The sequence below is a fragment of the Loxodonta africana genome, chromosome 13, assembly GCF_030014295.1.
Source record: "Loxodonta africana isolate mLoxAfr1 chromosome 13, mLoxAfr1.hap2, whole genome shotgun sequence".
NCBI lineage: Eukaryota > Metazoa > Chordata > Mammalia > Proboscidea > Elephantidae > Loxodonta > Loxodonta africana.
In genome coordinates this window covers 75,905,159-75,927,799 of record NC_087354.1, presented here as the reverse complement: position 1 = coordinate 75,927,799, position 22,641 = coordinate 75,905,159, and the positions used below count along the sequence as shown (strand labels likewise).

General features: G+C 40.4%; 1 protein-coding gene across 5 annotated transcripts in view; it reads right to left on the bottom strand.

Moving 5' to 3' along the window:
- The window catches only part of MND1 (meiotic nuclear divisions 1), a 176,196-nt gene extending 157,627 nt beyond the window's left edge, over nt 1-18,569 (bottom strand). For all 5 annotated transcript variants that reach the window (XR_010317451.1, XR_010317452.1, XR_010317453.1 and 2 more), the window contains exons 1-4: nt 18,489-18,569; nt 12,480-12,545; nt 6,563-6,620; nt 2,901-3,049 (exon numbers count right to left, since the gene is read on the bottom strand). Coding sequence is in view for 2 of the 5 variants with exons in the window: in XM_010597189.2 (XP_010595491.1) it covers nt 2,901-3,049; nt 6,563-6,620; nt 12,480-12,545; nt 18,489-18,491 (276 nt within the window). In the remaining 3 variants the exon portion in view is untranslated. The remainder of the gene's footprint in view (nt 1-2,900; nt 3,050-6,562; nt 6,621-12,479; nt 12,546-18,488) is intronic.
- Between the last annotated feature and the right edge of the window lie 4,072 nt (nt 18,570-22,641).

The window sequence follows — 22,641 nt, the reverse complement described above, 5'->3', positions numbered from 1 at the left end:
TGTATGTCTACGTAAGGAGCCCTGGAGACACAGTGGTTAAAATACTTGCCTACCAGCTGAAAGGTCAGTGCTTCAAATTCACCAGCCACACCATTGGGGAAAGACGTGGCAGTCTGCTTCCATAGATTACAACCTCAGAAACCTACGGGGGTGGTTCTACTCTGATCTATGGAGTCACTTTGTGCCGGAATTGACTAGACAGCAACGGGCATGGTTTAGATTTTGTATTTATATACAGGTATGTGTGTTCATACATATATATTCATATATATAATGTAAACCACATGGGGGCACAGATACTAGACAACCAAACATCTCACGAGTTTGGTTTGCTGGGTCTGAAGGCTCATAGCCATAGTCTCCTGTGACAACTCAGTCAATTAGCATAATATAGTTCATAGAGTTTATGTTCTACATTCTACTCTGGTGAATAGCATCTGGGGTCTTAAAAGCTTTCAAGTGGCCATCTAAGATACAACTACCGGTCTCTATTTGTCCAGAGTGAAAAAGAAAGAAGGAAACAAGATTCTGAGAAGAAAACTAGTCTATAGGACTAACAGTCTACGTGAACCATCACGGCTTCATCTACCCTGGGACCAGAAGAACTAGGTGGTACCCAGTTACCACTACTGATTGTTCTGATCAGAGCCACAACAGAAGGATCCTGATAGAACAGGAGAAAAATGTGAAACACAACTCAAATTCTCAAAAAGTCCAGAATTACTAGAGCGGTTGAGACTGGAAGGCTGCTTAAGACTATTGCCCAGTGATACTCTTTAAACCTTGAACCAAAACTGTCTCTTCAGGTTACCTTTTAGATAAATAACAGAGTAGCTCATAAAATAAAGAATATTTAGTTTATTCTGTGAATACTGTGCTCCTTTAAAAAAATAATCTACTCAGCACAATTGGACTGGACCAAAAGCAAAGAAGTTTCCAGGATAAAATGAATGCTTCAAAGGTTAGCAGAGCAAGGGCGGGGGTTTGGGAACCACGGTTTAAGGGGACTTCTAAGTCAACTGGCAAAATAATTCTATTACGAAAACATTCTGCATCCCACTTTGAAATGTGGCGTCTGGGGTCTTAAATGCTAACAAGCGGCCATCTAAGATGCATCAATTGGTCTCAACCCAACTGGAGCAAAGGAGAATGATGAACACCAAGGTCACACGACAACTAAGAGCCCAAGAGACAGAAAGGGCCACATGAACCAGTGACTTACATCATCCTGAGACCAGAAGAACTAGTTGGTGCCCGGCCACAATCGATGACTGCCCTGACAGGGAGCACAACAGAGAACCCCTGAGGAAGCAGGAGATCAGTGGGATGCAGACCCCAAAGTCTCACAAAAAGACCATACTTAATGGTCTGACTGAGACTAGAGGAATCCCGGCGGTCATGGTCCCCAAACCTTCTGTTGGCACAGGACAGGAACAATCCCGGAAGACAACTCATCAGACATGAAAGGGACTGGACAGTGGGTAGGACAGAGATGCTGACGAAGAGTGAGCTAATTATATCAGGTGGACACTTGAGACTGTGTTGGCATCTCCTGTCTGGAGGCGGGATGGGAGGATAGAGAGAGTGGGAAGCTGGCAAAATTGTCACGAAAGGAGAGACTGGACGGGCTGACTCATTAGGGGGACAGCAAGAGGGAGTATGGAGTAAGATGTATGTAAACTTATATGTGACAGACTGACTTGATTTGTAAACGTTCTCTTGAAGCTCAATAAAAGTTAATAAAAAAAATAATAATAATCTATATGAGACCAAATGGTCAACAATTATCCTACTGCCAAGACGAAAAGGTAAGGGGACAGGAAAACCAGATTACTGGAAACGGAACAACCAGGACAGAATTATGGGAACACTGACATACTGTGAAAAATGCAACCAATGTCACTGAAGAATCTGTGTAGAAATTGTTAAATGGGAACCTAAATTTCTATGTGAACTCTCACCAAAAACACAATAAAACATTAAAAAAAAAAAAAAAGTGATGGCAAATTAGATGTTTTCAAACAGAGACTGACAGAACTACCACTCTTAAATTCTGGCTGAACAGAATAGTAAAGGATGTCTTCAGTTTGGGCCCCTTCTTGAAATAACATTTTTAAATCCATAAACCAAATTGCATAGGGTTACAAAGGAAATAAATTCTATAAAAATAGTCATTAAGTTATTAAAAAAAAAGTTATGATCTAATAACATATTTGCTTCTTTATTCATGCATTAAATAACAAAATCTAGCTACAAGTCAAATGCATAGTTCTGAAATGGTGATGAATGTAAATGATACTTCTAGATATCTGTAATAACTGATATGTCATGAAAATATCTAATTTCTATTGATGACAAAGTCACAAGTATGACTGATGCTACTACAGGTTATTTTCTTCATTCATAATTGAAGGAAATGCAAATTTCAGTCAAAATTAAGTAAAAATAAAGAAGTAATTTTTCCCCTGCAGACCCTCTGCATTCTAGTCATGGACACAGTGGGCATCCATGAATCCCAGCTTAGGAACCTAGGAGTTAGAGGATAATTGAACCCTAGCGTGATGCAAGAGGTGACAGTGACCTAAAAAAGTTAAAATGCTAGTAAATGTAAACATGCACTTATCAAAACAAGTAATAAAAATAAAGACTAATGGGAGGGGAGTTTAAAACAAGATGGAGCTAAAATACTAGAAAACACTATCATGGCAGGTAGGAAAATGAAACCTAAAACATTGTGATGTCCTCATATTGTTTGGGTAAACAATATGATAATCTTCAGAAGTTGAGTCAAATAATGCATGTTACAAGTTTAAGGGAAAACAGTAAACAAAAAAAAGTTAAAGTAAAACAAATCTCTTCATTACAATGCAAACCCATTATCTTTAATTGCGGCAACTTACCTGAGATTCCAGAACCTCCAACTTACGTTTCCTTGCATGCAGAGCTTTACTTGGAAAAGCCCAATAATAATTAGACGTTCCAATCCTCTCACAGTCAACCATCCCATCATCCACTAAGCTTTGAAGAACTTCTTTTACTGACATAGCAGCTAAGAGAGATCATGTTTAAAGACTATGTTAAGAAACACCAAAAATAATATTAAAATGCAAACAACTGGGGAAACGCAGCAAATATTATAGATCAAGAGTTGGTAAGTAAGGAGCTCTTAAAAATAAACAATGATAAGATAAATACTCCAATAGAAAAACAGTAAGACGATATCCATGGGCGCCTACAAAAAAATATGCGTGGCTAACAAAAAAGAAAAATGATCGACCCCACTAATAATCAAATAAATGCAAAATAAAGCAATGAGATTTCTTGACTACCAAATTGAAAAACACTAAAAAAAATACTACAGGATTCAGACATGAATACTTTCATACATGAGTGAAGAAATTTGGCAATACTTATCTAAAACTTTAGAAATATACATACTTTTAATGCAGAAATTCCATTTTTATGGATTCAGCTAAAGAAAATAATGATTGATATACACAAGGATGTTTGTCAAAGAGCTATTTTGAACAACAAAAAAATGGGAACAACCAGTCCAATAACTAGATTTTTCAAAAGAAAGTTGCTATAATCTAATACTAGGCAATCATTAAATTTATAAGAATATTTAATGGCATGGAAACATATTCAAAATGTATTATATAGAAATGTGTTATACAGAAATATATTCAAAATTTATCATACAGAAAAATAAAGTTAAAAACAGTACACGCTGATGTATTGTCAGCTGTTCTCTTTGGATGGTAGTAGCTCAATTTTCACTTCCTTCTTTTTGATAATTTCTTTCATTTTTTAAACAATGAAAATGTATTGCCTTTTTGTTAAGAAGCTAAACTATAAAAACTATTATGAAAGATTAAACAATAAACAAACTGTATACTATGGGTAGGGCTAAGATTAGAAATCAGAAAAAAAGTTTTTAAAAATACCATGTAAAAATGCCAAGTCACATTTAACAAATGTTTGAAAGTTTTTTTAACAATTCTTACTTCCTACGAAGTAAAACTGTACCAAGAAATACATCTGTGTTTTAATGTCCATTTTAATTTTCCTAGAGCAGATCTTCTAAAACATAACAAAAATCTATTAAAAAATTAAATATAGTAAAGAAATAAAATGGACACCAAAGTGAAAAACATTCAACCCGCTTGTAAAGAAGTAGAAACTAAAATGAAATGCCAGTTTTTAATATATTACATTCCAAAGAATTCTAAAATCGAAAACACAGAGTTGTAAGAATTAAGTGTTATTTTTTTTTTTTTTTTTAATATATTGGTACAGCCTTTCTGGAAGGGTGAGTCCCTGAGTATGCAAACAGTTAATGTGTTTGGCTGCTAACTGAAAGGCTGGAGGTTCGAGTCCACCTAGAGGCACCTCAGAAGAAAGGGCTGGTGATCTACTTCTGAAAAATTGGCCATTGAGAGCCCTACAGAGCACAGTTTTACTCCAAAACACACAGGGTTGCCACAAGTTGGAGTCAACCCGATGGAACTGGTTAACAGGATTCTCTGGAAGAAAATTTGAGAATACGTATAAAAACCTAACAACTATATAAATCTCTATTCTCTACTTCTAGGCAAATTTCTTAATGAAGTAATATGAAATGTGGAGAAACATTTATGGACAGCATGTTAATCGCAACATTATTTTTAGCAGCAAACTTCGAAACAGATGTTCAACAATAGGTAAAGGGTAAACAAATTATGGTATGGTGGGTGGTCACAGAATAAAATATTAGGAAATACGGATGCTGCAAATTGTGTATTTTTTTAATCCAATGACATGAGTAAATACAGATGATATAATTTTATATTAAAAAAAATGTATGAACACAAAACTATATAAACAGCATGGTCCCCTCTCAGAGATTGACAGATACATATAAAAACAAACAAACAGAACTTAGATTTAAGACATCAAAACATACCAAATGTTCTCACCTCTGTAGCAAGGGAGAAAGAAGAAAACCAAAGACACAACGGAAAGATCAGTCCAAAGGACTAATGGACCACAACTACCACAGCCTCCACCAGGCTGAGTCTAGCACAACAAGACGGTGCCCGGCTACCACCACCAACTGCTCTGACAGGATCACAATAGAGAGTCCCCAACAGAGCTGGAGGAAAAATATAGAATTAAATTCTGACTCACCAAAAAAAAAAAAGACCAGACTTAACTGGTCTGACAGAGACTAGAGAAACCCTGAGAGTATGCTCCCCAGACACCCTTTTAGTTCAGTGATGAAGGCACTCTGGAGGTTCACCCTACAGCTGAATGTCAGACAAGCCCATAAAACAAAATGAGACTAAAGGGGCACAGCAGCCCAGGGGCAAGGACCAAAAGGCAGGAGGGAACAGGAAAGCTGGTAACAGGGAACCCAAGGTCGAGAAGGGGAGAGTGTTAACATGTGGTAGGGCTGGCAACCAATGTCCCAAACAATAAGTGTATTAATTGTTTAATGAAAAGCTAGTTTGTTCTGTAAACCTGCACTCTAAAGTACAATAAAAAAATTTTAAAAATAAAAACACCAAATGTTAACAGTGGTTATCTCAGAAGAGTGATTATGAGCAACTTTTATTTTCTTTATTAAATCTGTCTATTAAAAAAAAAAAAGGTCCACTGCCCTCAAGTCAATTCCAACTCACAGCAACCCTATAGGACAGAGAAGAACTGCCCCATAAGGGTTTTCAAGGAGTGGCTGGTGGATTTGAACTGCTGACCTTTTGGTTAGCAGCTGAGCTCTTATAACCACTGTGCTGCCAGGGCTCCAAATTTGTTAAAATAAACATGTATAACTTATATAACCAGAACGGTTTAAAAAACAAATTTACCAGGTAAAGTGGTTGAATAGTGGCCCACAAAAAGATATATGCAAGTGAAACCTGTGAATGCAACCTTACTTGGAAAAAGGGTCTTTGCAGGTGTATTTCATTTAAGGATAGCGAGAGAATATCGCCCTGGATTTAGGGTGGGTCTTAAATCCAATGACACATGTCCTCATGAGAGACAGCAGAGAAGAAGGCTGAGATTGGAGTGATATGTCTACAAGCCATGAGAAGCTAGGAGGAAGCAAGGAATAGATTCTCCCTCAGAGCCTCCAGAAGGAAGCAGCCCTGTCCACACCTGGATTTCCTGCTTCTGGCCTCCAGAAGAATGAGAGAATAAACTTCTGTTGTTTTAAGCCCCCAAATTTGTGGTCATTTGTTACAGCAGCAGCCCTAGGGAACTAATGCGTGTAAAGATCCAAAGTCACATTTAACAAAACTAGAAGATTCATGAGCAATTTTTACTTCTTTTGAAGTAAACTATACCCGTAAATAAATAAATGTGTATATATCATGTATGTATGTGTGTAATCCATTTTAATTTTCCTACAGCAGACACTCCAAACAAAGAATCGCAGCTGTAGCCCACGGATACCATGCAGAAACTTTTTAAAAACAATCTTCATCTCCAGAAATTTCTTGTCTCCGTTGAATGAACAACTGTTGCAGAAAAGGTGATCAGCATTTCCCCAAATTTTCAGTCCATCTTTGATACTTACTAATGCCTTTCTCTTTGGGAGCAATCTTCTCCATGTCTTTTAGTTGAAATACATCTTTCTGTATAAAAGTTTTTAAAAAAAAGATCAAAAACATGTATTTATTCTTTACTGTATATATTTACCATAAAAATGTTCATAAAATATTGTGCTAAAAAAAAAAAACTAGGCCTGGAAATGAAAACGCAATAGAATCTAAGCATTTTAGAGCTAAAAGAAACTTCATGATTATCCAATACCTACAGTAATTTAAAATGGACAGATTTTTACGTGAACATACAATTCTTTCAAGTACTTGGAGATCACAACATAAAGAACATCTTCCCACTGAAGTATAAAAACTAGTTCTGGTGGATCATGTGTTAACGCGAGCTTCTCTCACACTTTAAGAAAACATAAACAGTGCTTTGATTAGCACGTATCACACTTCACAGATCTAGTACTTCTAACAAAAAGCAAAATAAGTAACTTTCAAGAATTGTTTATATTCAAGGTTTCACGAAAGAGTTATACCTAAACAACAGGAAAATTATGCAATTCATGGCTGCCTGTCCATCATTCTTTCGGATACACTGTACGTCCACCGTATGCAAAGCAAAACGTTACAGAAAAATACACATGTAAAATATTTAATCTTGTGGTTGGAAAAAGTCTATTTAAGGTACACCTTTCTTCTTGTAATAAGCCTTGGTTGAGGTGGTGAAAACTTGAAGAACAAAAGTGAAAGATTGGAAAAGGCTAAAATATTTGGCAATAAGAACTGAATTGTTCTGATTATTGTTATGAAAATCTAGGATATATTTCTTCCAAATAAATCTGAAGAAGCAACTTCAATAAGATGGAAATTACCTTCATAAAAATTAAAAACTTCTGCTTATCCAAAGGCATTTTTTTCTTTTTTATAATTTATTTTTGTTGTTGAGCATATTACACAGCAGAACATACACCAATTCAACAAATTCTACACACGCAATTCAGTGACACTGCTTATAAACTCTTCAAGGTGTGCAAACATTCTCACCCTCCGTTTCTGGGTTGTTCCTCCAGCCATTAACATAAACTCACTGCCCCCGAAGTTTCCTACCTAATCTTTCAAGTTGCCAATTTGATCCCATAGACCTTTTTTTTTTCTTTTTTAATTTTTATTGTTCTTTAAGTGAAAGTTTACAAATCAAGTCAGTCTCTCATACAAAAATTTATACACACTTTGCTATGTACTTCTAATTGCTCTCCCCCTAATGAGACCCAAACGCACTTTTAAGAAACTGAAAAGGCAGGTATTTACTGGAAGAAAATAAACCTGACAAAGGACAGGCACCCAGGATAAAAAAAAAAAAAAAAAATGGTGCTATCAAGTATACATATAAACATATATATATGTGTATATATATATATATATAAAGAACTCTTTAGAAATGCGTCTAAAAAAAGATGTTGGATGAAGGAGTGGATAGATGAAAATAGATATGATAAAGCAAGTAGAATAAAATGTCAATGGCAAAATCTAGGTCATGGGTATGTGGGTATTACTGTAAAATTCTCTTTGCTGTACACATTTTTTAATATTTTATTGTGTGTTTTGTGAGAGCTCACACAGTAAATCAGGTTCCCTTTGACAATTTCTATACAAATCAATGTGACACTGGTTACGTTTTTCACGTGTCTACATTCTGGTTGTTCCATTTCTTTGCTGTATTTTAAGATTTTTCACAACAAAATATTCAGAAAAAAGTAACTTCATCTCACAATACTTGAGATTTTTAAATTAAGGAAAACACTAAGTCACTAGGCTCAGTAAGAATGTAAGATCACTGCTTGTATGTCTGGAAAAACAAAATCATACTTTAGGGTCTCAAAGAACATGCTATAAATTACTGACTTTAAGCCTCTAGTGCATTAGAAAAATCAATTTGCAAATAATTTAGGTTCCACAGGAAAAGAACATAAACTCACTGAGATATCAAGAAGGAGCCCCAAACATTCTCTGCCCCAGTGGGGTTGTTATGTAAACAAACGGGCTTGCAAAGAACTAGTCTTCGACTATGCTGTGGTCATTTAAGTGGACAGAGTAAATGGTCTCGAGTTAAGTCTTAGCTCTTAAACCCCCCAGCATTGAAGCAGACACAATAAGGGAGAGATGAAAAGATCTTTCTAGCTCCTTATAAAAGCTATAAATGTGTAAAATACCGTGGAGAACACACAGTTATACTACTAGATGACATAAGTACTTACATGATCTAGGTATTGTAACATTTTACATCTAATACTTTTCACAGATCATCTCATTTAATCCTCAGGGCAAAACTGTGATGTGGCTACTGCTATCACCCTCTTTACTAGATGGGAGTCCCTGGGTGGCCCAAACCGTTAAGTGTCGGACTACTAACCAAACGACTGGTGGTTCAAACCCACCCAGAGATGCCTCGAAAGTAAGGTCTGGCAATCTGTTTCTGAAAGATTACAGCCTTGAAAACCCTATGGAGCGAAGTTTTACTCTGCAGACATAGGATCCCCATGAGTCAGAATCGACTCGACAGCAACTGGTTTGGCTGAGGAAACTGAGGCTTAGAGAGGTTAAGTAACAAAGCTATTAGGTAAAACTGACTCCATATGTATGCTTCCACCCACCGCGTCGTACTGCCCCGTGTTCTTCACGTGTGCGATGAGCAACAAGTTCTTCTTCTATTATGTTAAAAAAAAAAAACCCAAACCTTTTGCTGTCGAGTCAATTCCAACTCACAGCAACCCTACAGGACAGAGTACAACTGCCTTATAGGGTTTCCGAGGAGCAGCTGGTGGATTCAAACTGCTGACCTTTTTGTTAGCAGTCGTAACTCTTAACCACTGTGCCACCAGGGCTCTGTTACGTTAGCAGCTTCAAATATATACATACAAATAGAATTCTCTGGGTATAAGCATGGCCATTCCAAAGAGACTTGTATGCCCATGGAGAGCTACTCATTTAGGTTTTTGCTGAGGTAATTTTTAGAAAAACTCCACAAATGCTTACTGGGCCTTTTCTGTGCCTCAAACAGTTCTTGAAGAGTTTTACCCTCGATAAGCTATCATTATCAGTAATGACTGTCTCTTGAAAAGATTTCCAAAACTTCACGGCTACCCCATTTATACTTAGGGGCAGCATAGTGTATGTGTGATGCTATGTTTGTTGGCTTTTTAACGTGATCATTGCAGAAGTCCCTGGGTGGCGCAAATAGTTAAGTGCTGGACTACTAAATAAAAGGTCGGTGGTTCAAACCTACCCAGAGGTGCCTCAGAAGTAAGGCCTGGCGAGCTGCTTTCGAAAGGTCACAGCCTTGAAAACCCCATCTATGGAGTACAGGTCTATTCTGCACATAGTGGGCTGCCACGAGCGGTAACTAACACCACCGCTACAACACATTCAGTGTCGGAAACTGAGAAAACAAAGTCTAAAAAAGTCCACCTATAATCCAACCACTGTTGGTATTTGTGATCACGCTGAATTGTATTCATATTGTTTGTGTTCTGCATTTTCTACTTCACATTACAGAATGAGCACTTCCCGTGGCATTAGTCCTTAAAAAGGGGCTACTTTTAACATCGACATAGAGTCAGGTTCCATAATAAACCCTGCAGTAGCCATATTTGAGTCTGTTGGAATTTTCATTGACCACGGCTAGAAATATAAAGGCAACCATTTGGGTGTCTACACATGGTATCTTGTTTAACACTCATAACAACTTTAGGGGTAGGTATCATCACCTCCATTTCACAGATGAGGAGATGAAGACTGAAAGAAGTTATCTGTATAACCTGCCTAGCATGTCCCACAGTTCGTAAATGGTACGGTAGGAATTGCAAACCAGGTAGACATTTAAAGTAAAATTCGACAGTAGAAACTGTGCAGTGGAGAATGAATAATTACTTTTGGTCTTTGTAAGAAACAACCCTAGAAAAATTTAGTCCATACTCTTATTTTACAGTTGAAGAAAAAGCACAGAGAAGTAAAATGAATTGGCCAAGGGAATTCAACTTGCCAGTAGCAACACTGGGGAATCCAGATTTCGTATTTATCAGGCCCATGTTCTTTCCTCTCTGCACCACACTGGTGATTTGCTTTGAATTGTTGAAGGGCTTATGGTTAATATTTCTCAACTTTGACACCGGTCTGGATTCTAGATACACCACATTCATGCAAGAATAAACGAAGTGGTCTCCATTACATTTGCCAAATCTGTTATACTTTTCAACTCCATCATAAGAACTGATGAACAGCAACAAATTAGGCCATAATGCAGAAAAGGGAACAAGCACGCATGAACTAAAGCGAACGAATTAACTAATACAGTTAACTCCTAAGTTTACATTAAAACTCACTGGTTACTGAACTTCTTTGAACTGCTGACACTAGTATCATACTCATTCTGATATTTATTATGAGGACAGTGTTGAAGAAAAACATTCAATCAGAAAAAGCCAATTTTGATCTTTGAGAAAAGGAACAATATTGTAAAAGATAAAACGATTCCCTCACCATTCTTCCCAGCCCAGCAGGCATTAAATCTACTTTCCTTGTCCGGGGACCACAGGACAAATATTACAACTCAACAGAAGAATAAGCTGTCATAATCCTCATTGTATATAAAGGTCACCAATTTATCTTCCTAATGATATCATCATTATTAATATGACGCCCTGTTCTGAACTGCCAATGACTTTAAGGAATAGTAAGGTATATTTTAAGGAACAGTAAGATTACAAACAGTAAAAAAAAAAAAAAAATCCGAATATTTTCCTTCCTTTTCTGAGCATCTGCATTATTAAAATGAAAAGAGATTTTATTAATTTGATATTCTATTTTACCATATTTTTCCCATCTTCGCATTTGTATATTACAAAAATGTTCAGTAGGTCGGGGCAAGACTGAGCTTTGACGGGCTTGCCAAGTATTAGGCTAAGCCATATGAAGTTAGTAGTTTTTGTAGGTCAAAGATCTGTTTTGTCTTTAACCTGAAGGCAAAGAAAAGCCACTGTATAGCAATGTGGTGAAGAGAGCCAGGTGCGTGGGTTTGAATCCTGACTCTGCCACTTTGGAGCTAAAACTTGAAATGTATTTACTGTTAGCGGTAGGCACAAATACCTATACTAAATTAAGAGGCCTGTGTACCATCACATGTGTTACACTACCAAAAAGCAAAAAGCCCCCCAAAACCCAAACTCATTACTTTCAAGTTGATCCCGACTCACAGCAACTCTATAGACAGAGTAGAGCTGACCACTGAGTTTCCAAGGAGCGACTGGTGGATTCGAACTGCCAACCTTTTGGTTAACACCCAAGCTCTTAACCACTATGCCATCAGGGCTCCAAGTTACACTACAGACAGATTTATAAATGCGAACAGGCATTATTTAAAATCAGGCAACCCTGCCTGAGTTTAAATCCTGGTACTGTGGCTTCTATTTTTTAAGCTCCTTAGGCTCTCTATGTCTCAGGTACCCTCATCTGTAAATTGAGTAACATAACAAGAGTATAAGGTTGATATAAGGATGAGATACGGCTGATGTAAGGATGAAATGAGCTGATCTATGTAAAGTGCTTGGAACAGTGGTTGGCACCAACTAGGCACACAGTAGACGTGAGCTATTATCATCATTGCCAAGCAGTAAAGGGACACAGTCAAACATATGGGTCAGAAGGAATTCTGGAGCCAGTCTGCAGTACAGGTCTGCATAGAAGAGATTCTACATCTTACCAACAGTGAGATACGGTTCTTTCAGACTCTACAGCTCACAAGAACCATGTGTTTGCAGAATTTTATCCATTCTTCAGGAAATTGCTCAGTATTGATCTTTAATGAAGAAGGTGCAATTTACATTGACTGACATATATTTAACGTGAAAACTATGCAAAATACTAAAAATCTTAGGGAAAATGACTTACCGTCTCAAAAAATATTTCCATCATACGAGTTCTCTTTTCCTCTGCACTCAGTCCTTTTTTCTTCGACTAAAGCAGAGAAGTAAAAAAGTAAACACTGCATTTACATTGGGTCTAAAACATCAGCCGAAATTTTATGCATGGTCTTGTTTGCTACCAACAGAGGTTTGATTTCTCAGAGCCAGACCTAAACACTCATTTTAACTACCACACTATATACCAAGCCTTATGGTAGATGCTGCCAGTAGAATAGTAAGAACCATAATTGAGACACAGTCTGCCATTCTGTAGAAATTCAATATTTATCAAATGAATCAATGATAAGCCACTGTACTTACCTTCTCAAGGTTTATAATCTCTCTAAGAAAATAAATTACTTATAACTCATGAACTGCGACATGTACAAATTCCTATGTAAATATCCAGGACAGCAAGTTATCCAGGAAGGCTGGAGATGAGGAGGATTCAGGCAAGATCAAGATTAGTGGGAAGAAGGATGTCCTGGGCAGGGCACACAAAGGCACAATGGACGGAAAGGCCATGCGCCAGGACAAGCACTCTGGGATGGTGACTGTATGAAGTATGTGTAGGGAGAGTGGCAGATGAGATGAGAAAGGTTGTCTGGGGTCAGGTTAAGGAAGGCTGACTGTCCAGGTGGAGAGGGTGGACTTTATTCTAGAGAATGAAGAGCTACTGAGCATCTAAAGCAGGGGACTGACATAACTCCAGTTCCCTTTCTTTCTGTCTCTCCTTCTCAAATCCTCGGTCCACACTAATATCATCGCTAGGGTGATAAGTTATTTTAGCAAGACAATTATAGTAGCAATGTGGAAGGTCTCAAGGCCCATTGCCCTTGAGTTAATTCCAACTCAGAATGACCCTACAGGACACAGTAGAACTGCCCCATAGAGTTTCCAAGGAGCGTCTGGTGGATTCAAACTGCTGATCTTTTGGTTAGCAGCTATAGCACTTAACCACTACACCACCAGGGTTTCCATGTGGAGGGTATGCTAGAGGAAAGAACCTATCCAAATAGTAAATGGAAGCCTGTTTCAGGTTACTATTAGCCTTTCACCAGAGTCCCTGGGTGGTATAAACAGTTAATGCACTTGGCTGCTCACCAAAAAGTTGGAGGTTTGGATCTACCCAGGGGTACTTTGGAAGAAAGGCCTGGCAATCTCCGTCCAAAAAAAATCAGCCATTGGAAACTCTATGGAGTTCTACTCTGACACACATGGGTCACCATGAGTAGGAAACAACTGGGCAGCAACTGGTTTTACAAGTTTTTTTACCTTTACGAAAAACAACAACAACAAAAAAAAAAACCCATTGCCATCAAGTCGATTCTGACCCTTTAACCAATGTGAAACTGAGATAATATGGAACTGAAAATGTGTAAGTTAATAATAAATTTTATTATATGTTGTATATAGAGTATATACATAAAGCTAAACCTAAATTTTTTAAAAAGTCAAATTTCCTCAGTAAAGACTTGCCGAAGTAAACAAGCGAGAGCCAGAACCATCATCACTACTGCTCTAACACAGGACTCCACACCAACGCTTCTTAAGAGGGCTCTATCCTTCACAAAAATCGTGTGGCATTTTAAGGTGACAAAAATTGTTTACTAAGAACTTAAAAACACTTTACATCACTTAAAAGGCAGACTTAAATGATACAATTAAAAAAAAAAAAAGACTGACTCTATTCAACCAAAAGCTCAGTCAAAAAATGTGAACCTACAACAGACGGGGAAAGAATTTGGAATTGCCGTTTTGAATACATACCAGAGTATGCGAGTCTTTATTCTACTAGCAGAAGCTAGAAAACCATTTCTTCCACACCTAAAAAATTATCAGGTGTTTCTTGAGGAGCTGTATGAGGTAAACACGTAGTCTCAAAGTTATATTTTTCTCTTCTTCCTCTGTCCCCTCTCAACACTGCTGTTCCCCAAGGTTCAGCTATTGATCCCTCATGCCCTCACACCTTTCCTTTGATCTCATGGTTTTAACTAACACTTATGCTGATACCTCAAATCTTCACCTGCCTCCCTGAGTGAGCTCCTGAGCTTCAATCTCATTTATCTACCTGCCTGCTGGACAGACTTTAAACCCACTAAGTGAACTCCTTTCCCACATCTACTTCCCAAGCTCGCTCTTCTAGATTTTGAGTCTCAGTTAGAAACCACCTCGTTACCCAAGGTGGAGTCTCGGCAGTCATCCTGGATTCCTTCATCTCTCTTACCCCACATCCAATCAATCACTAAGCTCTGCCAATTTTAGCCCTTAACTCTTTCTCAAATCTATCCTCTCTGCTCCATCCCTACTACCACTACCTCAGTTCAGTCTGCATTCTCTCTCTTCTAATTAATACACTCCAGAGCAGTTCAGGCTGCTGACCAAAAGGTTGGCAGTTTGAATCCACCAGCTGATCCTTGGAAACCCTATTGGGCAGTTCTAATCTGTCCTACAGAGTCAGTATCAATTTGACGGCGATGGGTTTTATAACGTACTCCAGTCCTCCAACCATGCTTTCTGTCTCATTTTCTTAAGTTTACGTTCCACACTGCCAGTGGGCAAATCTGACCATGAGTCTCCTCTGCTTAAAACCCTTCAATGGCTCCCAACCATACAGAAGTATCCAAGCATGCCTGGAATGGTATACAAGGCCTTCTATTAGCTGAGTCCACCCTGCGCCTCACAGCCTCTTCTCCTACCACTCCCCACTTCAAATTTCACCCTAACACTATCAAGTAATTTGAGCTATAAATAAAAAATTGCTTGTAATTTTCCACTCTCAGTACGCTTTCCTCGGCTTCTGTGCCTTTTATTATTCTGCTCTTTTGACCTAAAACATGTTTCTTCTTTTGCCTACTGAAACTCCAAAACATCTTCGAGAGGCAATTCAGACATTCTTTCTCCAGGAGGACTTCCCTGAGCTCACAGCTGGGCTATACCTGAAAGTGTTTACTTGTTCCTCTCAGCAGACTGAAAAACTACATCAGAATGAGAACTGTCTCTGCCTTCCCAAGGCTTAGTGCCAGGTTACACAGAACAGACAAAAAGGCCATGCTCAATTTAAGGACCATGTATCTAAAGCCAACCTTAAAATGTGAAGGTGCTCAGGCTACCAAGCACAGCTTCCCCTGAAACACCCACCACACTCCCATAAATATAACACATGGCAATTTAATAATAGGGAATTCTACGCTGACCACATATTGTCCTAGTTGGAGAAATTAACCAGGAACCCCAGATAGGCGAGCTCCAGGAAAGCATATAGATCTGTTCACTAACCTAGGGATGAGAGCTAGAGTCCAATAACATGTTATTACCATCACTTCACACTGACCTCTGTAGTATCTGAATAGGCCAAGCACAAAATTCATACCCAGTTAGAAGGCTCCTTCAGTTCACTTCTCCATTCAGTGTTTCTCAAACACAGCCATACTTTACAATCATCTGGGGAGCTTTTAAAAATATCTATGCCCAGGCACACCCCCATATCAGCGGAATCAGAATCTCTGGGATGGGGCCTGGGCCTGCATATTAAAAACGAAACAAACAAAAAAACCCTCTCCAGGTCCTTTTACTGTGAACACTGTTTTTCTCAGCCCAGAATCTGGAGGCTGCGTCAGGGGCACTGTGGGGCAGTGGGACTCCCTAAAGTCTATGGCTGCACCAGCAGCAAACAGATCTCAAAGCTTCAGGAAAGCCTCCTAACATCTTGGTATTATAAAGAGCTTCTTGGAGAGCCCCAAGGACTCCACAAGAATCTGCCACCCAGAGGCGGACAAAGAGGAGACTGTAGAGACCTGGGGACACAATTTAGGAAAGCTCTTACACTGACCCCAGTAGCTCCACGTAGTTGCTCAAAAAATGCAGATCAGTCGTATCATTCGTTTACATTGTTTTCAGGCTAATTTACACATTAGACTCTTATCACTAGAAATAAATTTTATTATTAACCAGAGTAGGAGAGTATCGTATTCAGAATTAACTTAGTGTAATTTTAAAAGGATACCATATTAATATCCTCATTAGAAATTTCTCCCAAAAAAATCGAAAATAGTTTAGTATTTAGTATTAGAAAAAAAGGTCTTGATAGTGTAAGTTAGAAATGCATAAACATTAATAAGGAAATACAAAATTTTGAGGATAACCAGTATTTTTCCTGGTTGACCAATGTATTTTAAACTAATTAAAAAAAATTCATCTAAGGAAACTTCTCCAATTAGAAACTACAGAATTCCTAAAGTCAGCCTTGTCAGTCAATTATAATAAACTCTTGAAAATTTAAAAAGTAAATGTCAAAAAAAAAGTGTCACTTGCTACCCTCAGAGTTGATAGGCTATACTGCAATTCTCCAACTGCAACTATATGTCTCGACTTAATAATGTTTGCCTAGCAAGCCCAATTAAATCAAAATATAGGTATCAATTCACAGTCAGGAAAGAGAACAAAATCTTATCTTTGATTAACACAACACTAAATTTATTTCTTGATCACACATAAAAAGAGAAAGTATATACCTATAAAGTCTTATTATAATTTATTCTGTTTCTCCATTATCAGAGGTACGCATGTGAAAAGAGTGAACAGCAGAGGAAACCATTTAGTATTAGAAGGTGAATCGTGTAAAGAGTTGATTAGGTAAAAGGACAAAGCTCTCATTAGTCAGTTATATTAACTCTGTAAAGAGAAATACGATATGATTTGTTTTAAACGCAATCCTGTTTGGCTTCTTCGACCATTTTATGCCCAGGTGGCAGGGCTGTTAGCTTACCCACAAAGAAGCCGTTATCAGTTATACTAAAAAACTGACACCTGGAAAAATATCTTCAAACAAATACCGTACAACTTAGATCCGTGTCCACCATTAGTTCGGCAAAAAAAACACTTAAGTAAATTAAGACGTTAAAATCTTAGATCCATTTAATTACATGCTCTTTGCTTTTTTTTTTTTTTTGCTAGAAGAAGCAGAAAAAAACAGCATGAACCCTCGAAGGTCTATGGAAATGATGTGATGAGTAGAAAGATATTAAACTCAAAAAGTGATGAGTACAAAGATTAAACTCACAAAAGAGACAATCTGGAATTCTCCCTAAACTTAACCCATCACTGTATGCACGGAAGACTAATTCATTGCTGTGCTTCCCTAATAACGAGGCAAACTCCCCACACAACCAGCAGCGCTAAAGGACAGCGATTCCTGCCCTTTGGTGAAAATCAACGGATTTTCACAGAAACCATCTAACTAGCACAAACTAGAAGATCCGTTAGGTAAGTTTTGAAATTCCGAGCAATTCAGAAATGTGTTCTGCACGTTACAATACATAAAACCACTCGATTGTGGGGGGGGGGAGAGGAAAAAAAAAACAGCGCATTTTGGAATCTACATTTTGGGATCTAAGGCGTTCCACCGCGCCTCGCAGTCCCAGCTCTGCGCCCGCCCGCCCGCCGGCCGTCTCGCTTGCTCCCTCCCTGTTCCTAACAAGGGCTGCACGTCTGGTGACCGAATCCGGAGGAGTCGGGGGCAACGGTCCTGAAGAGACCGTCTCTTTGACCAGTCAGAATGGTACTGGCCGGAGATACACAGGGCACGTTCGCGAACGCTCTGCGTGCCTCAATCTAACCCGCCTCGATGGGCCCCCGGGCAGTCTCAGCGTGCGGAAGAGGCAGGAAGAGCCGTTGACCGCCCCGCGCCTGCCCCGGGGTCTCGCGGCGCAGGAGTCCCGCCTCCCGGCTCCCTGGGGAGCCCTGAGCTGCCGGGCGGACCGTGCAGGCAGGTGCGCGCTGCGGCGGGTTCCTGGGGCCGCCCCGCCGCGCTCGGGAAGTGAGGGGTGGCCGCGGCGTAGACCTGGCGGCACTCCCCGCCGTGGGCACAGGCCTGGCGCCCGTCTCTGCAGCCCGCTGGGCGGGCAACGCCAAGCCGAAGCCCCACGCGGCTGAGGGGCTGGAAGTCCGGGTACTGGGGAGGAAAGTGACTTGGTAACGCGGGCCCAGCTCTTACCATGGCGCGAGCGGCGAGTCCTGCGGCAGCCGGGCCTGAGCGCGAGGCGAGGGGCGGGGTGGGCCGGGGCGGGTTTGATTTTGGCGCCGACACCACCGCCTCGGGGAGCGGAGGAGGAGGGAGGGAAAAAGGAGGCAGCTCTCGACCTGACGGCGCGCAGCGTCCCCTGGCGGCTACGCGGAGCTACTGGCCCTGGGCGGGGCCCGGCGGGGACCTGGGCGGGGCCTGGGGGCGGAGTGTGGGCGGGGCTGGGGGCGGACGCGGCTGGGGTAGGGTCTAGGCCGTCGCGGTACCCACGGCCTGAAGCCGGCAGTCTACGCTTGATCCCGACGCGTGGCTCGTGCGAATTGGCACGCCGAGCTGCCTCTGCCTCTTCTAGCCTCGGTGTTGAATGTGGCTCCTGTTTCAGGAAAAGTCTTAAGTCCTCGCTTTTACATACGCGTTTTCTCCGCGCGGGGAACACGGCCTATGTTTGCCCTAAGGATGGAGGCGGTTTGGCTGTGGAGGAAGGAAACGCTGACTCCATCCAGCCGGATTTGCACTTCCTGGGGCGGACTCCCGGGTTCCTTTCCTTCTCTTTTCGCAGTGTTTCTCATCTTCACCTCAACCACTACCCACTGCTTTTCCAGCCTTTAACACAATTCTGTGTTTGTCTTTTCCCTTCGTTTTTTTTTAAACAACAGAATGAATTTCAAATCAAAACGGTCGAAAATAAGCTACCTCTTGACGTGACAATAGAGCAAAAGCACGGATTCCCTTCGTCTGAGGTGCTAAAAAATTCACTAAGACTTTTAAATTATTTTGAAAATTGTGGTATTTTGAACCATTTTAAACGTATAAAATTATTACTGAAAACAAGGGTGACATCTCAAATAGGAATTTGTAGCCTCTAGGGCCCTGGTGGTGCAATGGTTAAGAGCTGAGCTGCTAACCAAGAGGTGGTCAGTTAGAACAGCTGTTCCTTGGAAATCCTAGGGGGGCAGTTGCACTCTGTCTTGTACGAGTGGACTGGACGGCACCCAACACACCAAGAGCTCTGTGAATTCAGTGTTCCCTAGAGTGCCTTATACAATACAATTGATAGTATCAGATGACTTTAAAATAGTAAATGGGTAGCCACTTAATAATTTGTAATAAAAAATGTCATTAGCACTTAATATCCTAGATTTTTCATGTATTGCTCGACATTGTACTAAAATAGGTATGTGACTTTTAAAAAAGGAACAGCTAGATTCAAGAAAAATATTGTATTGGTTGTAATCGGACTGTTCCAGGCCTGCTCAGGCGCCATAGAGATAGGGGTGAAAGCAAAAGGAGAAGCTTTATTTGGTTGGCCAAGCAAAGGAGCCAGGCCAATTGGCAAGCTGGCCTCACCTCAAGGTGTTCTTGGAGACCCCAGACCCTATTTGCTTCACCCATATAAACCCCTTGAGCTATTGTTCTGGGAGCAATCTGGGCGATGCAAGTGCTGGTGTGCTCCTTAGCTTGGCCACAGCAGTCCAGCCTTTCTGTGCTTGTTCAGTCTAAAAAGTGGGGTCTCTCAAACCGGATCTCAGGCTGGGACCCCTCACTTCTGAAAGCCTTCCCCCAATCTTGGGCTGCTGAAGTTTGGTTTTGTCTGGTAGGAGAAGAGTTCCAGGGTCACCCAGAGGTCAAGTTGATGGTTCTGCTCATGTCAGGCAGGCCAGATCTAGGTCTTGCAAGTTTCAGCTGGTCCTGCGACCCCCATCTCTTGATTTTCCTCAACTTGGCCAGAAGCAGGAAGCATACCTAAATAAGGAGATAGCTTAAAGACAGGGAGTTAGTTTCTGTATTGCAGAAGATGGAAGAAGGCACAGCTCTTTGCCTATTCAAGATGGCAGGCAGACTGCCGTTCTCATGGTGATCTATAGATTTGACAAAAATCATTAAGGTGACATTTGTGGGAAGCCCTGTCTTAACCGTTCTCACGCTGCCTTTTCTTCTCTTCACCTGCCTAATTCTTAGCCTTCCTTTAGACAGCTCAGGTGTTGCCAATAGGAGTTTTTTCCTGCCTTCTCACCCCCACCCCTCAAGTGGGTTGGATCTCTTGTGTGGCACTATGTAGCACTCTCTGAACAGTTTTATCATTGTACCTCTCATTCATTTTGCATTTGGACATGTCCCCTACAATATCAAACCCCTTTTCATGGCAGGGACTAAGGCAGCCACTTTGCTGTCACCAAGGCCTAGCACAGTGACTGATACATGGTAAACAATAAATGTGCTAAATGAATGTACCAGGTAGTCAAGAATATCATCTGGTCATTGACTTAGGAATAACTAGATATGTCAGGGGTCTCTGGGTGGCACAAATGATTAAGCACTGGATTACTAACTGACAGTTTGGGTGTTCAAACCCATCCAGAGGCTCCTTGGAGGTAAGGCCTGATGATCTGCTTCTCAAAGGTCACAGCCTTGAAAACCCTATGGAGCAGTTCTACTCTGCACACATGGGGTTGCTATGAGTCAGAAACCACTCGAAGGCAACTAACAACAGCATCAGATATGTCTGTTGAAAAACCGAAGAACATTTTTACTAAAATCTTAATTCTTCTCACTGAGTAATGCTTTTCCACTTACTATTTTTACCAATGCAATTCATAAATTACATCTTACATGTCATTTAGGTATATTGAGACATGCCATATTCTGCAGTTTCATGGTAGCAGGCAGCTGTAGTATATAAGTTATTTAGTATGAAAGCAAATATTTACAACATCTGAGAAGTGCTCATGAATTTGCACCGTGTAATCATCATATAGCATTTGTTGTAGTACCCAAATGGCATTTGTTTGTTGAATAAATTTGCATTTTACAAAATCCTTTTACATACATTAATTTCATTCTTTTTACTTTGAGTGTCTGCTACTACCAGAGGCCCCACCCTCAAGGAGCTTATAGTCTGGTCAGTACTAACCTTCAGTGTGGGCAGCTGGGGCCCTTGCTCTAAACCCTGCCCTTTTGAGAGGTGCTTTGGCCTTCCTCCAGCCATACCCTTCCCCATGGGCAAGGAATCTTCAGGGACAGGGGGACGTGCCCACCTGTTACCTACCACATCCATTCTAAACCAGGGATCTGGGAGCCAGAATCCCCTACCTGTGTTTGAATTCCTCCAAAAAACAGTGCTTGTGACAAAGGCATGGGTGCTGGCAATTTATTTGTAAGATAGTCTCAGGAAGTAAAAGGAAGTGGTAAGGATGAGAGAGGAAATGAGGAAAGTCTCTAAAGCTGTGTTATTGAGGTCATTGTTAAATACAGTGAGCTCAGTTCCACCAGGACCTCTGAGAAGCTTCCAGAATACCTTCTAGAATTGTCAGTTTGAAGAATGGGAGGCTGGGGCATTTATCTTCTCTGAACCGCCACTCCAGGTGAAGTGAAGATGGAGGCAGAGATTGGAGTTATGCCGCCTGGAAACACAGTAAGCTGGAAGATACAAGGAAGGATTTCACCCCTAAAGCGTTCAGAGAGAACATGGCCCTGTTGACACCCTGAATTTGTACTTCTGGCCTCCAGAACTGTGAGAGAATATATTTCTGTTCTTTTAAGCCATGCAGTTTGTGGTACTTTGTTACAGCAGCCCAAGGAAACTAATACCATACCACACACCATTGCTACATTACTCTTCCTGAAGAGTATTAAGTAAAATTCTTAATAATTTTTTGCTCAAAAACTTTGAAGAGCACCCCACTAGCTACCAAATTCAGGAGATACTTCTCAGTTTTGGGCATTTAAAAATCTTTACAAAGCTATCTTTCTTTGCCCAAGGGAATGGAAGAGTTTGTGGAGGGAAAGAACATGGAGAGAGATGAGACCTAAGGACAGAACTTCACCGGAGAGGTTGCCATAAAGTTCCGGGTGTCTTCTGGGCCCATGGCCCCTTTCTGTGAATCTTTCTTTCCACATGACATTGTGGTTCTTTCTGTATCTATCAAGTATAGCCAGCTGGGCTGTGCCTGATTACTAGAGTAGTGCTCAAGACAAAGGCAATAGGTACAGAATGAACATGCGGCAGAACTCTGAGGAGCCTTGATGCAAAACCATGTCCTTGGACAATGACAAATTGACCCAGTAGGGTCTTCTAATGGCAATGATAAGCCTAAGTGCACACAGAGAGTGTAGGCCATTTGAGCTG